Source organism: Narcine bancroftii, chromosome 3, assembly GCF_036971445.1.
Source record: "Narcine bancroftii isolate sNarBan1 chromosome 3, sNarBan1.hap1, whole genome shotgun sequence".
Taxonomy (NCBI): domain Eukaryota; kingdom Metazoa; phylum Chordata; class Chondrichthyes; order Torpediniformes; family Narcinidae; genus Narcine; species Narcine bancroftii.
Window position 1 is genome coordinate 245,582,032 of NC_091471.1, and position 16,516 is coordinate 245,598,547.

At 45.9% G+C, this 16,516-nt stretch overlaps 1 protein-coding gene across 7 annotated transcripts in view; it reads left to right on the top strand.

Annotated features, from left to right (window-relative positions):
• Positions 1 to 16,516, top strand: part of LOC138758446 (long-chain fatty acid transport protein 1-like) — a 59,499-nt gene that overhangs the window by 20,507 nt on the left and 22,476 nt on the right. For 3 of the 7 annotated variants that reach the window (XM_069927371.1, XM_069927366.1, XM_069927370.1), the window contains 7 exons: positions 1,744 to 1,926; positions 4,718 to 5,112; positions 8,132 to 8,293; positions 11,124 to 11,193; positions 11,972 to 12,063; positions 14,456 to 14,565; positions 15,517 to 15,726. In XM_069927371.1, coding sequence (XP_069783472.1) covers positions 1,760 to 1,926; positions 4,718 to 5,112; positions 8,132 to 8,293; positions 11,124 to 11,193; positions 11,972 to 12,063; positions 14,456 to 14,565; positions 15,517 to 15,726 — 1,206 coding nt within the window. In that variant the 5' untranslated portion in view covers positions 1,744 to 1,759. Of the gene's footprint in view, positions 1 to 27; positions 184 to 1,743; positions 1,927 to 4,717; positions 5,113 to 8,131; positions 8,294 to 11,123; positions 11,194 to 11,971; positions 12,064 to 14,455; positions 14,566 to 15,516; positions 15,727 to 16,516 lie in introns of those variants that run through there. The other 4 variants (XM_069927369.1, XM_069927365.1, XM_069927368.1 and 1 more) reach the window with 4 other exon arrangements.

Below are 16,516 nucleotides of genomic sequence, written 5' to 3' on the forward strand. Positions count from 1 at the left end.
ACATTCTATAAACCACATCAATCTCAGACCCTCTGTTCCAAGCTCATGGAGAGATAACAGAAAGATTCAAGGATAGGCATGAAAAGATTCCCACCTCAACTTGGGAAACTCATAGCCCATTCAAAGTGGAGGAGGGGTTTTCGAGATGATACTGAGGACCAAGTCCATGTATCTGGAGCGTAGGTGAATGGGACTGGGGTTCGAATCCCGCGCTGTCCATAAGGAACTTGTACACTCTCCCTGTGTCTGCGTGGGTTTTCCCCAGAGCACCAGTTTCCTCCCATCATTCAAAACGTACCCTGCAGGAGTTATCTGTTGCATCCAGTGCTCCCGTGGTGGCCTTCTTTACATCGGAGAGTCTGGGCGCAGACTCACTGTGCACCTTTACTCTGTCTGCATCAGTGACGGAAATCTCCCAGTGGCCAACCACTTCAATTCCGTGCCCCACTTCCATGCTCACATGTCTGTCCATGGCCTCATGTACTATCTCACCAAGACCACCTGTAAATTGGAGGAACAACACTTGATTTTCCAACTGGATGCTTTCCACCCGGATGGCATTAAGATTTTCTCTGTTTTCTGCAAGCACATTCCCTTTGTCTTCCTCCCTCCAGCTCTCCATCCCTTTCCCTCTCCATTCACAGAGCCATCCCTCCTCCCACTGCTTGCTGGTGTGTCCTCCCTCCTTTATCCACCTACTACCTCCTGTCTTTGGGTCTGTGCTCCCCCCCTCCCCCCACCATTTTGTTCGGACATCTGCCCACATTTGTCCATACCTTGATGAAGGGCTCATGCCTGAAACCTTGGTTATGTATCTTTATCTTTGCTACATAAAGGACACTATTTGACCTGCTGAGTTTCTCCAGTGTGGTGTTTTTACTTCAATCACGGAGTCTGCGGACTTGCGTGTTTTACTTGTGCGGCTAAAAGAACGGTTTTTAATCCAAAAGCTATCAGGTTCGTAAATCCCCCCCCTAATAATAAACTACCCAGGGATCATCAAAAAAATCGTTCTGCACTACTAAAATGTCACTTTTCATTCACTAACTGCAACTGTGAATTGTTATTTACCTATCCCTTGATATTTATTGTCCCTTTTTCTGTCTTGGTAATTTAATTTTTCCTATTGTAGTTGGTATGTCATACCAGCCTCTATTCTTCAATGACTTCCACCACCCATTCTTCACTCTGCTACCATCGGGGAAAAGGAGCCTGAACACGAGCACTCTGCGGCACAAGGACAGCTTCTTCCCCTCTACCATCAGATACCTGAATGATCAATGAACCAAAGACACTGCCTTGCTTTGACTTTTCGTTAACTATTTTATATTTATTTTGTAAAGTGATTTATACGAATGTTTGCTCTGTGATTCTAATCCTGTTTGATGCAACAAGTTAAGAATTTTAGTGCTTCTGTACTTTGTACTTACGTGTGTGGTGATAAACTCACTTTGAAACATTGACCTGCCCAATCTTGACTTCTTTTTGCTCTGAATCAATCTTGGTGTGGAAGGCAGGTGGCTCCAACCTCAACTTGGACACCACTGATTTCCAACACTATTCAATCCAAGCACTAGATACACAATGACCAATTCAAACAAGTAGCCAGTTTTCAAATTAGTTGAGCTTCATTTCTAACGATAATTCTCATTCTAATGTTCAACCTGGTTCGCTAATGACAGCCTCGAGAATCAGGCTATATCGCACGAGTGTTTATAAATACATTGATTTTATTAAAAACAGGCACTCTCTTGGCAAGATGTACAAAGTGGCTCATTGCACGGTTTTTCTGGGATCACTGGGATTGATGCAACTTCTAGGAATTTCTTGGACCTGGACCATCGCTGGCATCCTGGCCATCTATCTCGGAACTGGAGGATGGAGGTTTATCCGAATCGTGTTGAAAACCGCCCCAAGAGATATCTTGTAAGTCGCACTCCAAGGTTTCATTGTAAAGATACATAACCGGCGTTTTGGACTTGAGCTGTTCATCGAGGCTCAATTTATTACCTTGAAGGGCTCAAGCCTGACATGTTGGTTATGTATCGTTTATTTTTCGCTGTTTGACCTGCCGAGTTTCTCCAGCATTGTGTTTTTACTTCAATGACTTTTGTGCTTGACTACAAAGTTTCATTTCATAACGTCACTCGGCATGTTGTCGTCTATTAGGAAATGTCCTCTCTTCCAGTGCAGACAAGACTGAGTTGTACTCTCCCCTTTACTCATAGTTCTATGCCACGACCTTGTCTCAAACTTTCGCCTTCTTGTTCTCACCTCTCCCAAGCTCTGTACCTGTCAAGCACCCTACGACCCATTAAGAACCCAGTTCTTTGACTGCTCTTGCATTTTGAAGGACACAGGTCCGAAAGAATTAAAAGTCCCACCATAGTAACTGTGGAATTTCAAATACTGTACATACTCATAAGTCTAATTTTCTGGACCACCTTTAATTTTAAATGTATGGGGTTGACTATTACATGGATACGACTTTTGAGGGGCTGAAATTCACACTAGAATCTGAATCAGGAACCAAAACGCAATGTTCTGTAATTTTAAGGTAATGAAATACCCATTCAGCAATACATAACTTATAGAGATGTACTGTAAATGCATGCTCTCCGGCATCTTCTCATACTTTGATGAAGGGCTCAAGCCCAAGACGTCGGTTCTGTATCTCTGCCTTTGCTACATAAAGGACGCTGTTTGACCAGCTAAGCTTCTCCAGCATTTTGTGTTTTTACTGTAAATGCAATCGGCTTCGCTTATCGTATATAGGAATGATGGTGTGATATACCCAATGTTGACTCGGTGACAAGGTAATGTGAGAAACAGAAGGACCTTCACAGAATTTGCTCCAGACAAAAATTGAGAACAAAGAACTTTTATTCTACTATTACAACAATGCAAAGTTGGCTGCTTCCCCTTACCCTGGGAATACACACAGATACTGAGGCTGACCCAACTTTTATACATTTCATTTCAGTACAAAGATACCTTCCCCCTAACATTCTTCTGCCTCCTGGATTGGTTTAGCATTAGGTCATTCTGCCCACGTGGATTCTAACTTCTTATCAGTTTATGTGCCTTCCTGCAAACTTGTTAGCCAGGAAATATCATGTCTTTGTTTTTCACTCATTAATCAATCCCCAAGACTTGCTAAAGTTATCTACTTGCTATCCTGTTTTGAAGATCCTTATTTCATTATACTTTTATAACCCTTCCTCCCATTCCAGCATCCCTTCACCCTGATTTAACCCATAATACTTCATTTCTAATGAGCACTTGCTTGACTCCTCACATTCCAGTATCCCTTACAGTAATATAATTGTTAATGGATTTTGCGGCCTAGCTGTGTTCCTATCCATGACCATTTACAGCTGTGAAGAGCAAAATAATGAAGTGAAAGAATCTGTAATCTAATGTTTGTATGAATTATACATCAAAGCACACAATGACACAGAAATAAAAATCATTTATGTACAGGTATTATGAGAATTCGAAAATTGGATTGTGGTTTGGCTGGAAGGCAGAGTATGCTCTGAGAGACAATGTGTAAGGCAGGGATAACATGCACGTCTGGTTCAAAAGAATCCATTTATTAACATCTAGTCACAGAGCTGGATCTGCATGTAGGATCTGGTGAGGAGGGGGGGGGGCGATGAATTCCTGAGGAAGTTTGAGAAAAGTGTACAGTTACAAGATTTAAAAGACATTTGGACAGGCATGTGGATAGGAAACAGTTCACGGGATATGGGCCAAACACAGGCAAATGGAAAAAGCTCAGATCGGCATCGGGACAGAAGTCTCGATGCCACAAGACTCACACTACCAGGTTCAGGAACAGCTGCTGCCCCTCCACCAACAGATTTGTAAACAGCAGACTCAATTGAAGATTCTTACTTTGCGTGTTATTTATCACTAAATATTTATATTTCCTGTACTGTACTGTCCAGTCAGCTTGTTCACATTTCTCTCTTTTGTTGTAGTTAGTGCAGCGCCAACGACTAGGGTTCCAAGCTGCCACTGTGTGCCAGGAGTTGGCACGTTCTCCTCGTGTCTGCGTGGGTTTCCTCTGGGTGCTCCAGTTTCCTCCCACCCTTCAAAAGGTACCAGGGTTGTTGGTCAGTGTAAAATCACAACGCTGGAGAAACTCAGCAGGTCAAACAGTGAACTTTATATAGCAAAGATACATAACCAATGTTTCGGGCATGAGCCCTTCATTAAAGTATGGAAAAATTGTAGGCCAATTGGGTGCAATTGGATGGCATGGGCTCATGGGCCGGAAGGGCCGCTATGTCTAAATTTAAAAGAAAAAAATATGTATTTTTTTGTTATGCATACAGTTTAGTTACTGATAAGTGGAAATTCTGCTCAGCATGCAGGAAAATGGATCTCGGGGATGTATGTGCTCTGACAATAAATTTGAACTTAGAATGTTGAAAAAGACGATTTGGGCTCGAGGGCCTGTTTCCATGGTGTATAGCTCTATGATTCTGTCTTCCTGGTTTCTGTAGCTCAGGAATCAGCAAGGTCAGATGGAAAGGGCAATCATATTAATTCCTGGAGTGCCCCAATAAAATGTGACAGGGAATTCCCATCTCTGCATCCTCTCTCTCTCTCTCTCTCTCTCTCTCTCTCTCTCTCTCTCAGCGTTTGATGGATTCATCAGAGGATGAAGTGCAAACTAATGAGGGGTGATTATTTCTCTCCTGGGCAGTGGGCTGTTTGTGCTGATGCGCGTTAAGTTAGCAATCAAGAAGTACCAGAAGGAAAACAGCACCATCCCGAAGATATTCCAGGAGACGGCGAGGAAAAACCCCGATAAGGTGGCCATCATTTATGAAGAAGCAGACGAAAGCTGGACCTTCAGGGAGCTCGACGAGTACTCGAATGCTGTGGGGAACTTCCTACTTGAGCAGGGCTACCAGCCGGGGGACGTCATCGCCCTGTTTATGGAGAACCGGCCCGAATTCGTGGGCCTGTGGCTAGGCATGGCCAAGGTTGGGGTGGAGGGAGCCCTGCTCAACTTCAATCTCCGTCTGGGCGCTCTCACTCACTGCCTCTCTGTGTCGGGGGCCAAAGCCATCATCTTTGGAGTGGAGATGAGCGATGGTGAGTCAGCCAGTCCAAATTTTGTCAAGAATTTCACCTTCTCACCGCAAGCTGTGATCATTTGTTGTATTTTCGTGATGCATTTTCTGTTTTGACGTACACTTCATAGGGACCTGGCATCTCTGGCCCAGCAGGTATTTACTGGGTGCCCACTGTTTGCTTTAGGGAGGTGCAGATGATCTGCTGGTGTTGTGTCAACAGTGAGAAGCTGGAGAGACTCAGCAGGTCAAGCAGAGTCCATGGAGAGGAATGAACAGTCAACGTTTTTGGGTGGGAAGAGGAAATGACGAGTTTAGAAAAGGGGAGCCATCAAGAGGTAGGATTCTAGACAGGAGAAGATGGCAGGTGTGGAGAGCAGATAAGGGAGGAGATCTTTGGAGGAAAGGAAAGGTTCAAGGGAACAGGAGCAGGTGAAGGAGAGATGAAAACTGTGGAACTGTATAGAAGTGGTGGGGGTGTTTTACAGGAAACTGGAACTGGATAGAGGTGGGGGTTATTGGAAACTATGGAACTAGAGAGAGAAGGGGGCTACCGGAAACTGGAACTGCAGAGTAGGCGGGGGTGGGGGGGGTCAACTAAAATTGGAAAAGGCAATATCATGCCATTGGATCAAAGAGGAGGGTCACAAAACAGGGCCCAACCCAAAATATTGACCATTTCTTTCCAAGGATGCTGCCTGGCCTGCAGAGTCCTTCCAGCTCCTCGCTTGCTTGAGATACCAGCATGTGCGGCTCACATTGGCATTTTGCATTTGAGGGGTTCCCACACTGTCCTCTCATCCAATTCCAAGATTTTGAGTACTGTAATGACAAAGAGAGCTGAGTTTCCAAGAAGGGATAGTGTGCTGCTTGTGGCAGTGAGACACGCATACCCTTCCATTCATGGCACCTACCAAAACCAGTGACGTCCATCAAAAGCCAAATCACACCCAATTTGTGCACAGCCCAGCCTGTTAATCTGTTGTATTTTGTTTCAGTGAAACTAGGCAGTTAAGTGTGCCCATAATTCTCTCACACATATGATTGTAGGATCCTCAATGTCTATTTGAGAATTTTAAGAAACGGATAACATTATGAAAGGCATAGATAAGATAGAGGTAGGTAAGCTGTTTCCATTGGAGGGGGAGACTAGAATTAGGGGACACAGCCTCAAGATTCAGGGTAGTAGATTTAGGAGATAAGGAGGAACTGCTTTTCCCCGAGAATGGCAAATCTGTGGAATTTGCTGCCCATTGAAGCAGTGGAGGCAACCACAGTAAATATGTTTAAGACAAGGTTGGATAGATTTTTACATAGGGATATGAGGAAAAGGTAGGGAGGTGGAGATGAACCTATCGTCAGATCAGCCATGATCTCATTGAATGGTGGAGCAGCCTCGACGGGCCAGATTGCCGATTCCTACTCCTATTTCTTATGTTCTTGAAGGCAGACCGGTAAACGTCCCTCTGGATTGTGGCCCATCTGTGCAGCATTCTCTCAGTGCCTTGCTGATAGACTATACATATGCCATAGTCTCAAGCAACCCTCATCAGATGGTTCTGTGGGAATGAATATAGTTTGGGGAACAGGCTAGAGGATGGAATAATATGCCCAAGCATTCAACTCTGCTCAAGAAAAAAATTCCAGGCTCTTGAAGATAACTTGTTCTGTTTATTATTTATCTTATGTATATATTGTCATTTTTAATTTAATTTAGGTCATTTACTACAGTGGTTTTCAACCTTTTCCACTCACATAGCACCTTAAATAGTCCCTCACTTACCACAAAGTGCCTATGGTTTACAAATCTCTCTCCCACACACACACACACACACACACACACACACACAGTGTGTGTGGGTATAATCCCCGACTTGTGACCTATGCGACTTGCGTCTATCCACACATACAACTGAAAAAACTTTTTAAGATAAAGTAAAATTGTAAAATTTTTGTGGATTATGTTATATTTGACAAACTATAACAGGGATGCAGGGCAAGTAGGAACCAAAGTGTGCGTATTTACCTTGTCAGTCGACGTTCTGGGATCCTTCGTCTGGGCGCGGCCATCTTGATTTCTGTGTGCATTCGCGAATCTTGAGTTGGTGCACGCACAGTGGGTTTACGTATCGGTTGTGAGAGTTAAGCGCACAAATTCAATATGGTTAGAGCACTTAACTCCTGCGCGTGCACCAACCAAAGGCTCGCGCAAGTGCCAACTGAAGACTCGCGCATGTGCAGAGGAATCAAGATAACCACGCCCATCTTACGAATCCCAAGACACCAACTAACAAGGTAGGCATGGACCAGAATGTGGAAAGATTCGCCTAGGTTGATCGACAACGTTTTTGTCATCCAATCTATGATGATAAAATATTTGATTAAAATGTTTGCTTTAAGACTTCGGTAGTCTAGGCACGTGGGCAAAATTCTGACTTGCGTCCATTTCAAGATATGACCAATCCTTTAGTCCCAATTGCAGTCATAAGTCAGGGAGTACCTGTATATGTATGTATGTATATACATGCAATTATACACAATTGGCCTACAACCCCCGTACGTTTTGAAGGGTGGGAGGAAACCAGACCACCCAGAGGAAACCCACACAGACACAGGGAGAACATACAAACTCCTTACAAACAGCACCGGTTTCAAACTTGGATTCCTGGCATTATTACAGTGTTGCACTAACCACTTTGCAACAGTTAGAGCACTGGTCTGTAAACCAAGTGTCATGAGTTCATTCCTCACTGGGGTCTCATTTCTATGAGGGGCATTTGACAAAGTGGGAACTCTCTGTCTTCCTTATGGTAGATAAAGAACTTAGAATGTTACTTTCTAAATGTAGTATTACATGACAATAATGGAACTTTTTCTTTGCACTTTCATGCCAGGTTTCTACACTGACGCTGTCTCAACCCTGCCCTGTTAAAATTTGTTCCTTGTGCAGCGAAGGAACTGTGTAGCTGAAAATTTCGGAATAGCACACGGTGACTGCTCGAACCTTGCCTGATTGTTCTATGTCCCTGCTTCTATTCCAGCTCTGTTGGAAGTGAATGGAATCCTGGGGGAGAACGTTCGGAAGTTCTGCTCTGGGAACTGGGACTTCAGTAAAGTTGCAGCTGGGATTGAACATCTGGATCCTCAGCTCAAAGCAGCTTCAAAGTTCGCCCCCTCTCCCCCTCCTTCAGTAGGATTCATGAGTAAGGATTATTTCACTTCTGCTACAGAACTTCTCAAATCTGCCCATTGATGTAATTTAAAGTAAGATCAAGACATTGCAGTGTTATCCCTAGGTTTGTGAGGGATCTCTCTTTTCCCTTTCATTTTTTTCTTCCCCTCGTCCCTCACCCCTCTCCCTCCCTTCTTCTCTCTTCCACCCTCTAACCCTCTCTCCCTCCCCTCTGCCATCTTTCTCCCAATCTCTCCTACTCCTCCTCTCATCCTCTTCTCTCTTCCCCCTCTCTCCTCCCTCACTTCCCCCTCTCTCTCTTCCCCACTCTCTCTCCCTCCCCCACCTCTCACCCTTTCTCTCCCTCCTCTTGATTACTCACAGGCAAGAGATTAGAGTGTAACCTTTCACCTACTTCTCTGGGTAACCTTTCTCCCAGTCACTAATCACCCTGAGTCATTGCATGAGAATGCAGTGTTCTGACTGACAATCAAGGAAGCTAAGAGCTGGAATATATGAAATAAAAACAGAAAACGTTGGAAATATTCAGCATGTGTGGAAAGAAAAATTGAGTTTTTTTTCATTCCAAAGTCTTGACCTGTTGAATACTGTATTTTCTGTTTTCCAGTGTTATTACTGACTCTTCCACCCAACCCCAGCCTGAAGCTCAAGCCTGTTCTGCCCTACACACAAACATGCTGCATTAAATCAGCAGGTCACAGAATATTCATAGGTAGGGACAGATAACCAACATTTGGAGCTTGAGCCCTTCAACAGGGTTAAGGAAAAACAGGTAGAATTCTGACTAAAATGGTGAAACCACCTGCCAGTTTCGCGTTTACAGTAAAAACCCCTGGTATCCAGCATCTATGGGGGTTGGTAGATGCTGAATAGGTGAATTTTCTGCTTGCATGAGACTACGTGTTGCGAGAATGGAGGACGAACAGCGAGGTGTGCCAATTTTAAACTTGCCTATTTTTTACCCATTTATTTTCCATGATTCTTTTTGCCAGTAGCTTGGATTCCAGATATCAAGGATTTTATTGTTCCTTGAGGAAGGTCTCAGGCCCCAAATGTTGATTAGATTTTTTTTAAATTTAGACATACAACATGGTAACAGGCCATTCTGCCCCTTGAGTCTGTACCGCCCAATTTGCATACAATTAACCTACACACTCAGTACATTTCGAACGGTGGGAGGAAACAAGAGCCCCCGGGGGAAAACCCACACAGACACGGGGAGAAGATACAAACTCCTTACAGACAGTGCAGGATTTGAACCTCGGTCCCGATAGTTGGCACTGTAAAGGCGTTGAGCTCATTGTTACACCAACTGTGCCACCCCCTACGCCAACCATACTGACCCCTATGCCAACCTTTCCGTCCCTTACATCCATTTCCTATGGACGCTGCGTGACCTACTGAGTTTCTCCAGCATGTTTGCGTATTGCACTTGACTCCAGTGTCTGCAAATGTTCTTGTTCCGCTGTTCTGCGAAACAATTTTCACTCATTCCACATTGGAAAACTTTTGTTTTTGTACTGCAAACAACTTTTGCCTTTCTTTAACGTCAGCCCATACTGAAAAGACTTTGGTCTTGGTGGAAGCCACTCGTCTTATAATACAGTTTGTAGGTGGCAGACAGTTTAGGAGCTGGGGAGAAGCTCTCCTGTACAGTGGAGATACAAGGGGCTGTGGATGACAGAATCTGCAGCAAACAACAAACCGCTGGAGTACTCAATGGGACAAGCAGCATCAGTGGGAGGAGAAAGTGTTGTCAACTTTTTGGGAGGAGACCCTTCACTGAATCCTGAATGAAGACGATTCACTAAGTCTTGACTGAAGACTCTTTCTCTCTCTCTCGACTGAAGCCCGCCCCTCCACTGAGTCTCGACTGAAAACCACCAAGTCTCAATTGAAGGCTCTTCACCGAGTTTCGACTGAAGACTCTTCAACAGGTCTTGTTGAAGAGTCTTCACCCGAAACATCATCAGTTCCTTTGTCTCCCACTGATGCTGCTCGACCTGCAGGGTTATTTCTTTTCCCTTCTATATCCAGTGCAGCATGTGGCTTAAGATCCTTGGGGATTCCTTAATAACAACTAGATAGAGAGCCTTCAGCTACATTACTGTTGTAAACCAAGCTTGTGTTTGTATATTAAATATCCAAGTCTTTAAGGGATTACTTCCTGTGATGTGCTATCGATCAGAAAAGCAGACACAAAAGGCTTTATTCCACACAAACTTCCACAGAGCTGGCTGTGAGAGTAGCTGTGCTGGCTCTGAGACTGACCTCGAGGCACCAGATGATTGGTAGCCGACCGGGTGTTGCCTTGTCCTCCAGTGCTCTTCCTGCAGGTACACAGATCATCCCCTGCAGTCGGCTAGTGGTGTATCACCACACTTCCCTCTCTATTCACAGAGCCATCCCCCCTCCCCTTTGTTTGCTGGTGTGCCCTCTCTCCCTTATCTACCTATTACTGTCACCCAGCCTGTGGGTCTGGGCTCCTCCCCCCCCTCACAATCTTTTTATTCAGGTGCCTACCTACATTTTGTTCATACCCTGATGAAGGGCTCAAGCCCAAAACGCTGGCTTATCTTTAAAATACACTGTTTTACCTGCTAAGTTTCCTCAGTATTGTGTTTTCAACCCAAAGACTTTAAGTTTTCCACTCCCATCACCCATGTTTCTAGCAACTGCAGTTTTTATTTATGTGGGGATAGTGGTGGGGGTGGATTTTAAGGTTGGTTTGATTTGAAATGAAGCGAATCTGGGGGGTGAGGTTTGGGGTGGAGGGGGACGGGGAGAAGCTGAGAACTTCTGCAGCACGCCAGTCCTGCACACTTTCTGTTGTTTTGCAGGTCGCCTGTTTTATATCTACACCTCTGGCACCAGTGGAATGCCCAAAGCTGCCATTGTCGTACACAGCAGGTACAAACTGAGACACGGGCATAGTTCAGGGCAACACAACATTGCTGCCGACTCTGTAGGAAGATGAGGGGTGTGGCATTGGAGAGGAGAATTAATGTTGTTATAATTGGAGTGTTCTACCAAAAAAGATTTAATTTAATTGAGATTTTCAAAGGGATTTGAAAATAAGTAGGTTGCATTACTAAACCAGTTCTTCTCCCTTTTAATTGACTACCCCTCCTTCTCCACCACACCAAGGGGACTGTCTGTCTTGACATAAGGCAACAGCCTCTGTAGTAATTCAGTCACTTGCTTATACCTTGTGTGTTTACCTCAAAGGGAAGGAGAGTCCCTGTTATCTGGGAATTTGAAAATGACAGGCTAGGCTCAGCTGATATCCATATAGATGCAGGGTCTCAACCTGAAACTTTGAATGTCCATTTTAACCTCCCTAGATGCTGCTTGGCCTGCTGTCCTTCCAGCGGCTCATTCCTTTTGGTCTAGGTTCCAGCATCTGCAGTTTTTTGTGTCTCTGTAGACACAGCTGAGCCTGCTTCAGACATCAGATGTGCACAGGCAGTGCCTGGGGAAGCCTTTTATCAAATGCAGGGGCTGAGCATAACGAGCCCTTTCCCCTCCCCGAGGCTGACCCAGAAATGACCAAGACCATCCAGAACTGGATGCAGGCAAGACTACACCATCGTATCGACTGATCCCATCGCCTTGTGTGGGAAAGAAATGCTGTGTGTGATTCGACCTCCTTCCTCACTTATTCCTTTCATCATTTCCTTGGTTACAGATATTATCGGATAGCTGCATTTACACATTATGGATTCCAGATGAGGCATGATGACATTGTCTATGACTGCTTACCACTTTATCATTCGGCAGGTAACAAGTGGGCTCATTCGCTGTTCTGGGGATGCTGCCTCAGTCTCCCGTACATCACCATTAAACACCTCCTCACTGTGAACCCAGTGTACCAGTATCTGCCTCAGTCTCCCGTATATCACCATTAAACCTTCTCCCCACTGTGAGCCCGGTGTAACAATATCTGCCACAGTCTCCCGTACATCACCATTAAACCACCTCCTCACTGTGAACCCGGTGTAACAATATCTGCTTCAGTCCCCCGTACATCACCATTAAACCTTCTCCCCACTGTAATCCCGATGTAACAATTTCTGCCTCAGTCTCCTGTACATCACCATTAAACCTTCTCCCCACTGTGAACCCAGTGTAAAAATATCTGCCTCAGTCTCCTGTACATCACCGTTAAACCTTCTCCCCATTGTGAACCAGGTGTAACAATATCTGCTTCAGTCTCCCGTACATCACCGTTAAACCACCTCCTCACTGTGAACCCGGTGTAACAGTATCTGCTTCAGTCTCCCGTACATCACCATTAAACCTTCTCCCCACTGTGATCCCGATGTAACAATTTCTGCCTCAGTCTCCTGTACATCACCATTAAACCTTCTCCTCACTGTGAACCCAGTGTAAAAATATCTGCCTCAGTCTCCTGTACATCACCGTTAAACCTTCTCCCCACTGTGAACCCGGTGTAACAGTATCTGCCTCAGTCTCCCGTGCATCACCATTAAACCTTCTCCCCACTGTGAGCCCAGTGTCACTGTATCTACAACAGGTTAACGTTCATCACCATTAAACCTCCTCCCCACTATGAACCTGGTGTCACAGTATATGCCAGAGTTTATTGTACATCAATGTTAAACCTTCTCACTTCTGCGAACCTGGTCTCACTGTATTTGCCTCAGCCGTCAAACCTTCTCCCCACTGTGAATCTGGTATCATAGTACCTGCCTCACTCTTGAGCTCAGGGTCCCTGGGCATTTCAGACTTGCAACTTGTCACTCTGCCTCCACCTTTCACCTTGGCCAGACCTGAAACAGCTTCCAAAATTCACACTCCAAGGTCTTCCTCCAAACGTAGGGTTATTTAGCTGCCAGTCACACGGAGAGATCTCACACTCACACAGGCGTGCCAAGATTTGCCAACTTTTTTTTTGACATGTGGCGCAGTAACAGGCCCTCCGGTCCATGAGCTCACCCCCACTACCCCCTCCCCCCACCACCCCACCTCCCAAGTACACAAATCAACCAACAAACTCCCTGTACGGTTTTGGAGCACTTGGGGGAAACCCACGTAGATGTGGAGAAAGTACAAACTCCTTACAGACATTACTGCATTTAAACCCAAGTCACCAATGTCACATTTGTGGCCCGAAATGTGAAATTGATAGCACCATCAACACATGATTTACCCGTTGAACATCGACGTGTATTTATTTCTCTGCTTCCATTATTCCACCATTCCGCGCCTGCATACATCGCGCGCATGCCTTCTGACCTCCGGTCAGGTTAATAGCTCAACCTCTATCTGCATAAATCTCATGCATATTCATTATCATGACAGCCAGCACTGTAATAGCTTAATAACTCCTGGCATGATTGGAACACAGGTCAGAGGACTGCAACACTCAACAACCTCCTGGTCTGTGCATTCCTTGTTGGCACCTTCATTCCTCTGTAAATCCAGTATGCCCAAGTTTGACATTTATATGTCAGATTGTATCTGGTACAGTGAGAAGGCTCTTTCTAGAGCAATCTAGCAGGTCAACTCTAGCATTCATTCAGCCATATAAAGTTGAACATAAGCTCATTTACAGAGTTACAATTATTTTTTTTTAAATCATTCAACCCCAGGCAAGGGCAGCCTGAAAGCACTCATGTATGTGGGGAAAACACTGTCTTTAAACCACCTGGTGCATGATTTCACACGCTTGGCAGGAGGGAGATGAGAGTGTGGCTGGGGTGTGATGGGTCCTTCAGAACGTTGGCTCCAGCTGCTGAGTCCAGACTCACTGAGTTCTATTCTCTCATCACCCCTGGGCTCATTAACGAACCCTGCTGTCCAATTGACTGAATTTTAAGATCCTCGCCCTTGTGTGCTGGGACTTTTCCTGTCTCTCCTCCTTCTCTGTAATCTGTAGCAGGATAGCTTTCCTCTAACCCCCCCCCCTCTTCCTGCGTAGCCCTCCCACTCCACTTTAGCGGGTGTGCCTTTGACAGCTGAACACCAGAGTTCTCACCCCAAACTTCTCTGCCTCACAGCTGCCTGAAACCCTCTGGTGAGATAAGTCACACATCCTTCCGTCTACTCCTCAATCTCGTGTAGCTGCTCGCACTTATAGCAATGTCCGTCCATTGCGTACCTTGTGAAGCCTAGTCTCTAACCTTGTTTTTGTCTGTTCTGCTGCCAGGTAATATAGTCGGTATCGGGCAGTGTCTGCTGCATGGCCTGACCGTGGTAATTAAGAAGAAGTTTTCAGCCTCCCACTTCTGGGATGACTGCGTGAAGTACAACTGCACCGTGAGTTTGGACCTAGTGCCCTCTGCACTTCCTGCTGGGAGTTCCACTCCACTGGGGCTTCAGCCAGATTTCAGCGGTACCTGTCACAATGGTTGGGGTGGGGGGGAGGTGCCAGGATTCAACACCCCTGGTGTGTAAGAAAGAATCCCCACGTTGTCAAAAGAATGTCTTGGCTCCAGTTTTAATCTCCTGCCTATGGTTCTGGATTCCTGCTTTCAGGGGAGAGGGTTTTCCCCTCACTCCCCCATGTTCTGCATCTCATTCTCCCTCAATCCTATAACTCTCTCACTTTTTCACTCCCAACTCTTTCTATCTCTCTTGATCTGTGTCCATCTCTCATCCTCTTGCTCTGGCTCTCTCTGTCATTCTTTTTCTCACTCTTCTCTTTCTTCCTGCCTGTCTTTCTCTCCCCCCTTTCCCTCTCTCCCTTTTCTCTACCTCTCTCGCTCTCTCTCTCTCTCTCTCTCTTTTTCCCCCCCTCCCTCCCTCTCCTTGTATCTCTCTCTCCCTAATAGCTATTTTCATGGGATATGTCTTTCTTTGGCATTTCACTCTTCAGTATCAGGACTACTCCAAGGTCATTCCATGCTGCTCCAAGACCACAGAATCTCCCCTACTTTGTGGGGTGCATAAGTGGGCTGGGTCCTACAGCTGTAATGGCTTCTCCTGCCCTCCCTCACAGCCCTCCTGTGAAAATGAGTTCCTTTAGTGCCAACCATCAAACCCCATCTTCACACGTCCTAATCTATTCCTTTTTATCCTCCACATGCTCCCATCAACTCTTCCCAGATTTTCTACCACTCACATCCCCTCTGACCGGCTCGTCTGGGATGTTGTGGGGGGATGGAACCAGAGCACCATCACGGTCACAGAAGGGGTGTGCTGGGTGGGTGAGGCGCTTGCAGCTCATGAGCCTCCAGTCCCATGTAAGGTGTGGCCACCTCTCCTCAGATCATCCAGTACATTGGCGAGATCTGCCGCTACCTCTTGAACCAACCGGTGCGTCCAGCCGAGTCCCAGCACCGCGTCCGCATGGCGATCGGCAATGGGCTGAAGCCCTCGATCTGGAAGTCCTTCATCAGCCGCTTCCACATCAACCAGGTGGCCGAGTTCTATGGTGCCACTGAGTGCAACTGCTCCATTGCTAACATGGATGGGAAGGTGAGTGCCGATCATGTGTCACCCAGCCAATCAGGGAGATGTAATCCAGCCAATCAGAAGGAGGTGTCAACCAACCAATCAATGAGGAGTCAACCAGCCAATCACAGTGAGGTCTGGCCCAACCAATCAAAGTAAGGTGTTGCCCAGCCCATGAGAGTGAAGTGATGTGTCACCCAGCCAATCAGAATGAGGTGTTAACCAGCCAATCAATGAGGGGTCAACCAGCCAATTACAGTGAGGTCTGGCCCAGCCAATCACCGTGAAGTGTTGCTAGCCCATGAGAGTGAGGTGTGGCCCAGCCAATCAGATTTAAGTTTCATCCAGACAATCAGATTGAGGTGTCATCCAGCCAATCAGAGTGAAGTGTGATACAACCAACCTGAGTGAGATATCACCCAGCCAATCTGAGTAATATGTCATCCAGCCAATAAGAGTGAGTTATCACCTAGCCAACCACAATGAAGAGAAAGGATCTGTGCATTGCCCTCAGAGTGGGGTCCTGGAGTGCCATGTCCTTGTGCAAGGCCCTCTCAGGAGAATGGCTACTCACTGGTGCCCAGGGAACGTCCCCGCCATCTCTCCGAGATCCCACACTGGACTGAGGGTGCAAGAATATGTGGAGAAGTTCTGGGAAGTGGGAGGTTAGGTTTATTGTTGGAGGATGAAGGGTATGAAACATGTCCCAGAACTGTATTGAAACATGCCACAGGTTCAACTGCAATAGCCACAGAGTAGAATTAGGCTATTCGAATCATGGCAGATATAGTCTTCCTTCCAACCCTTTTTTCCT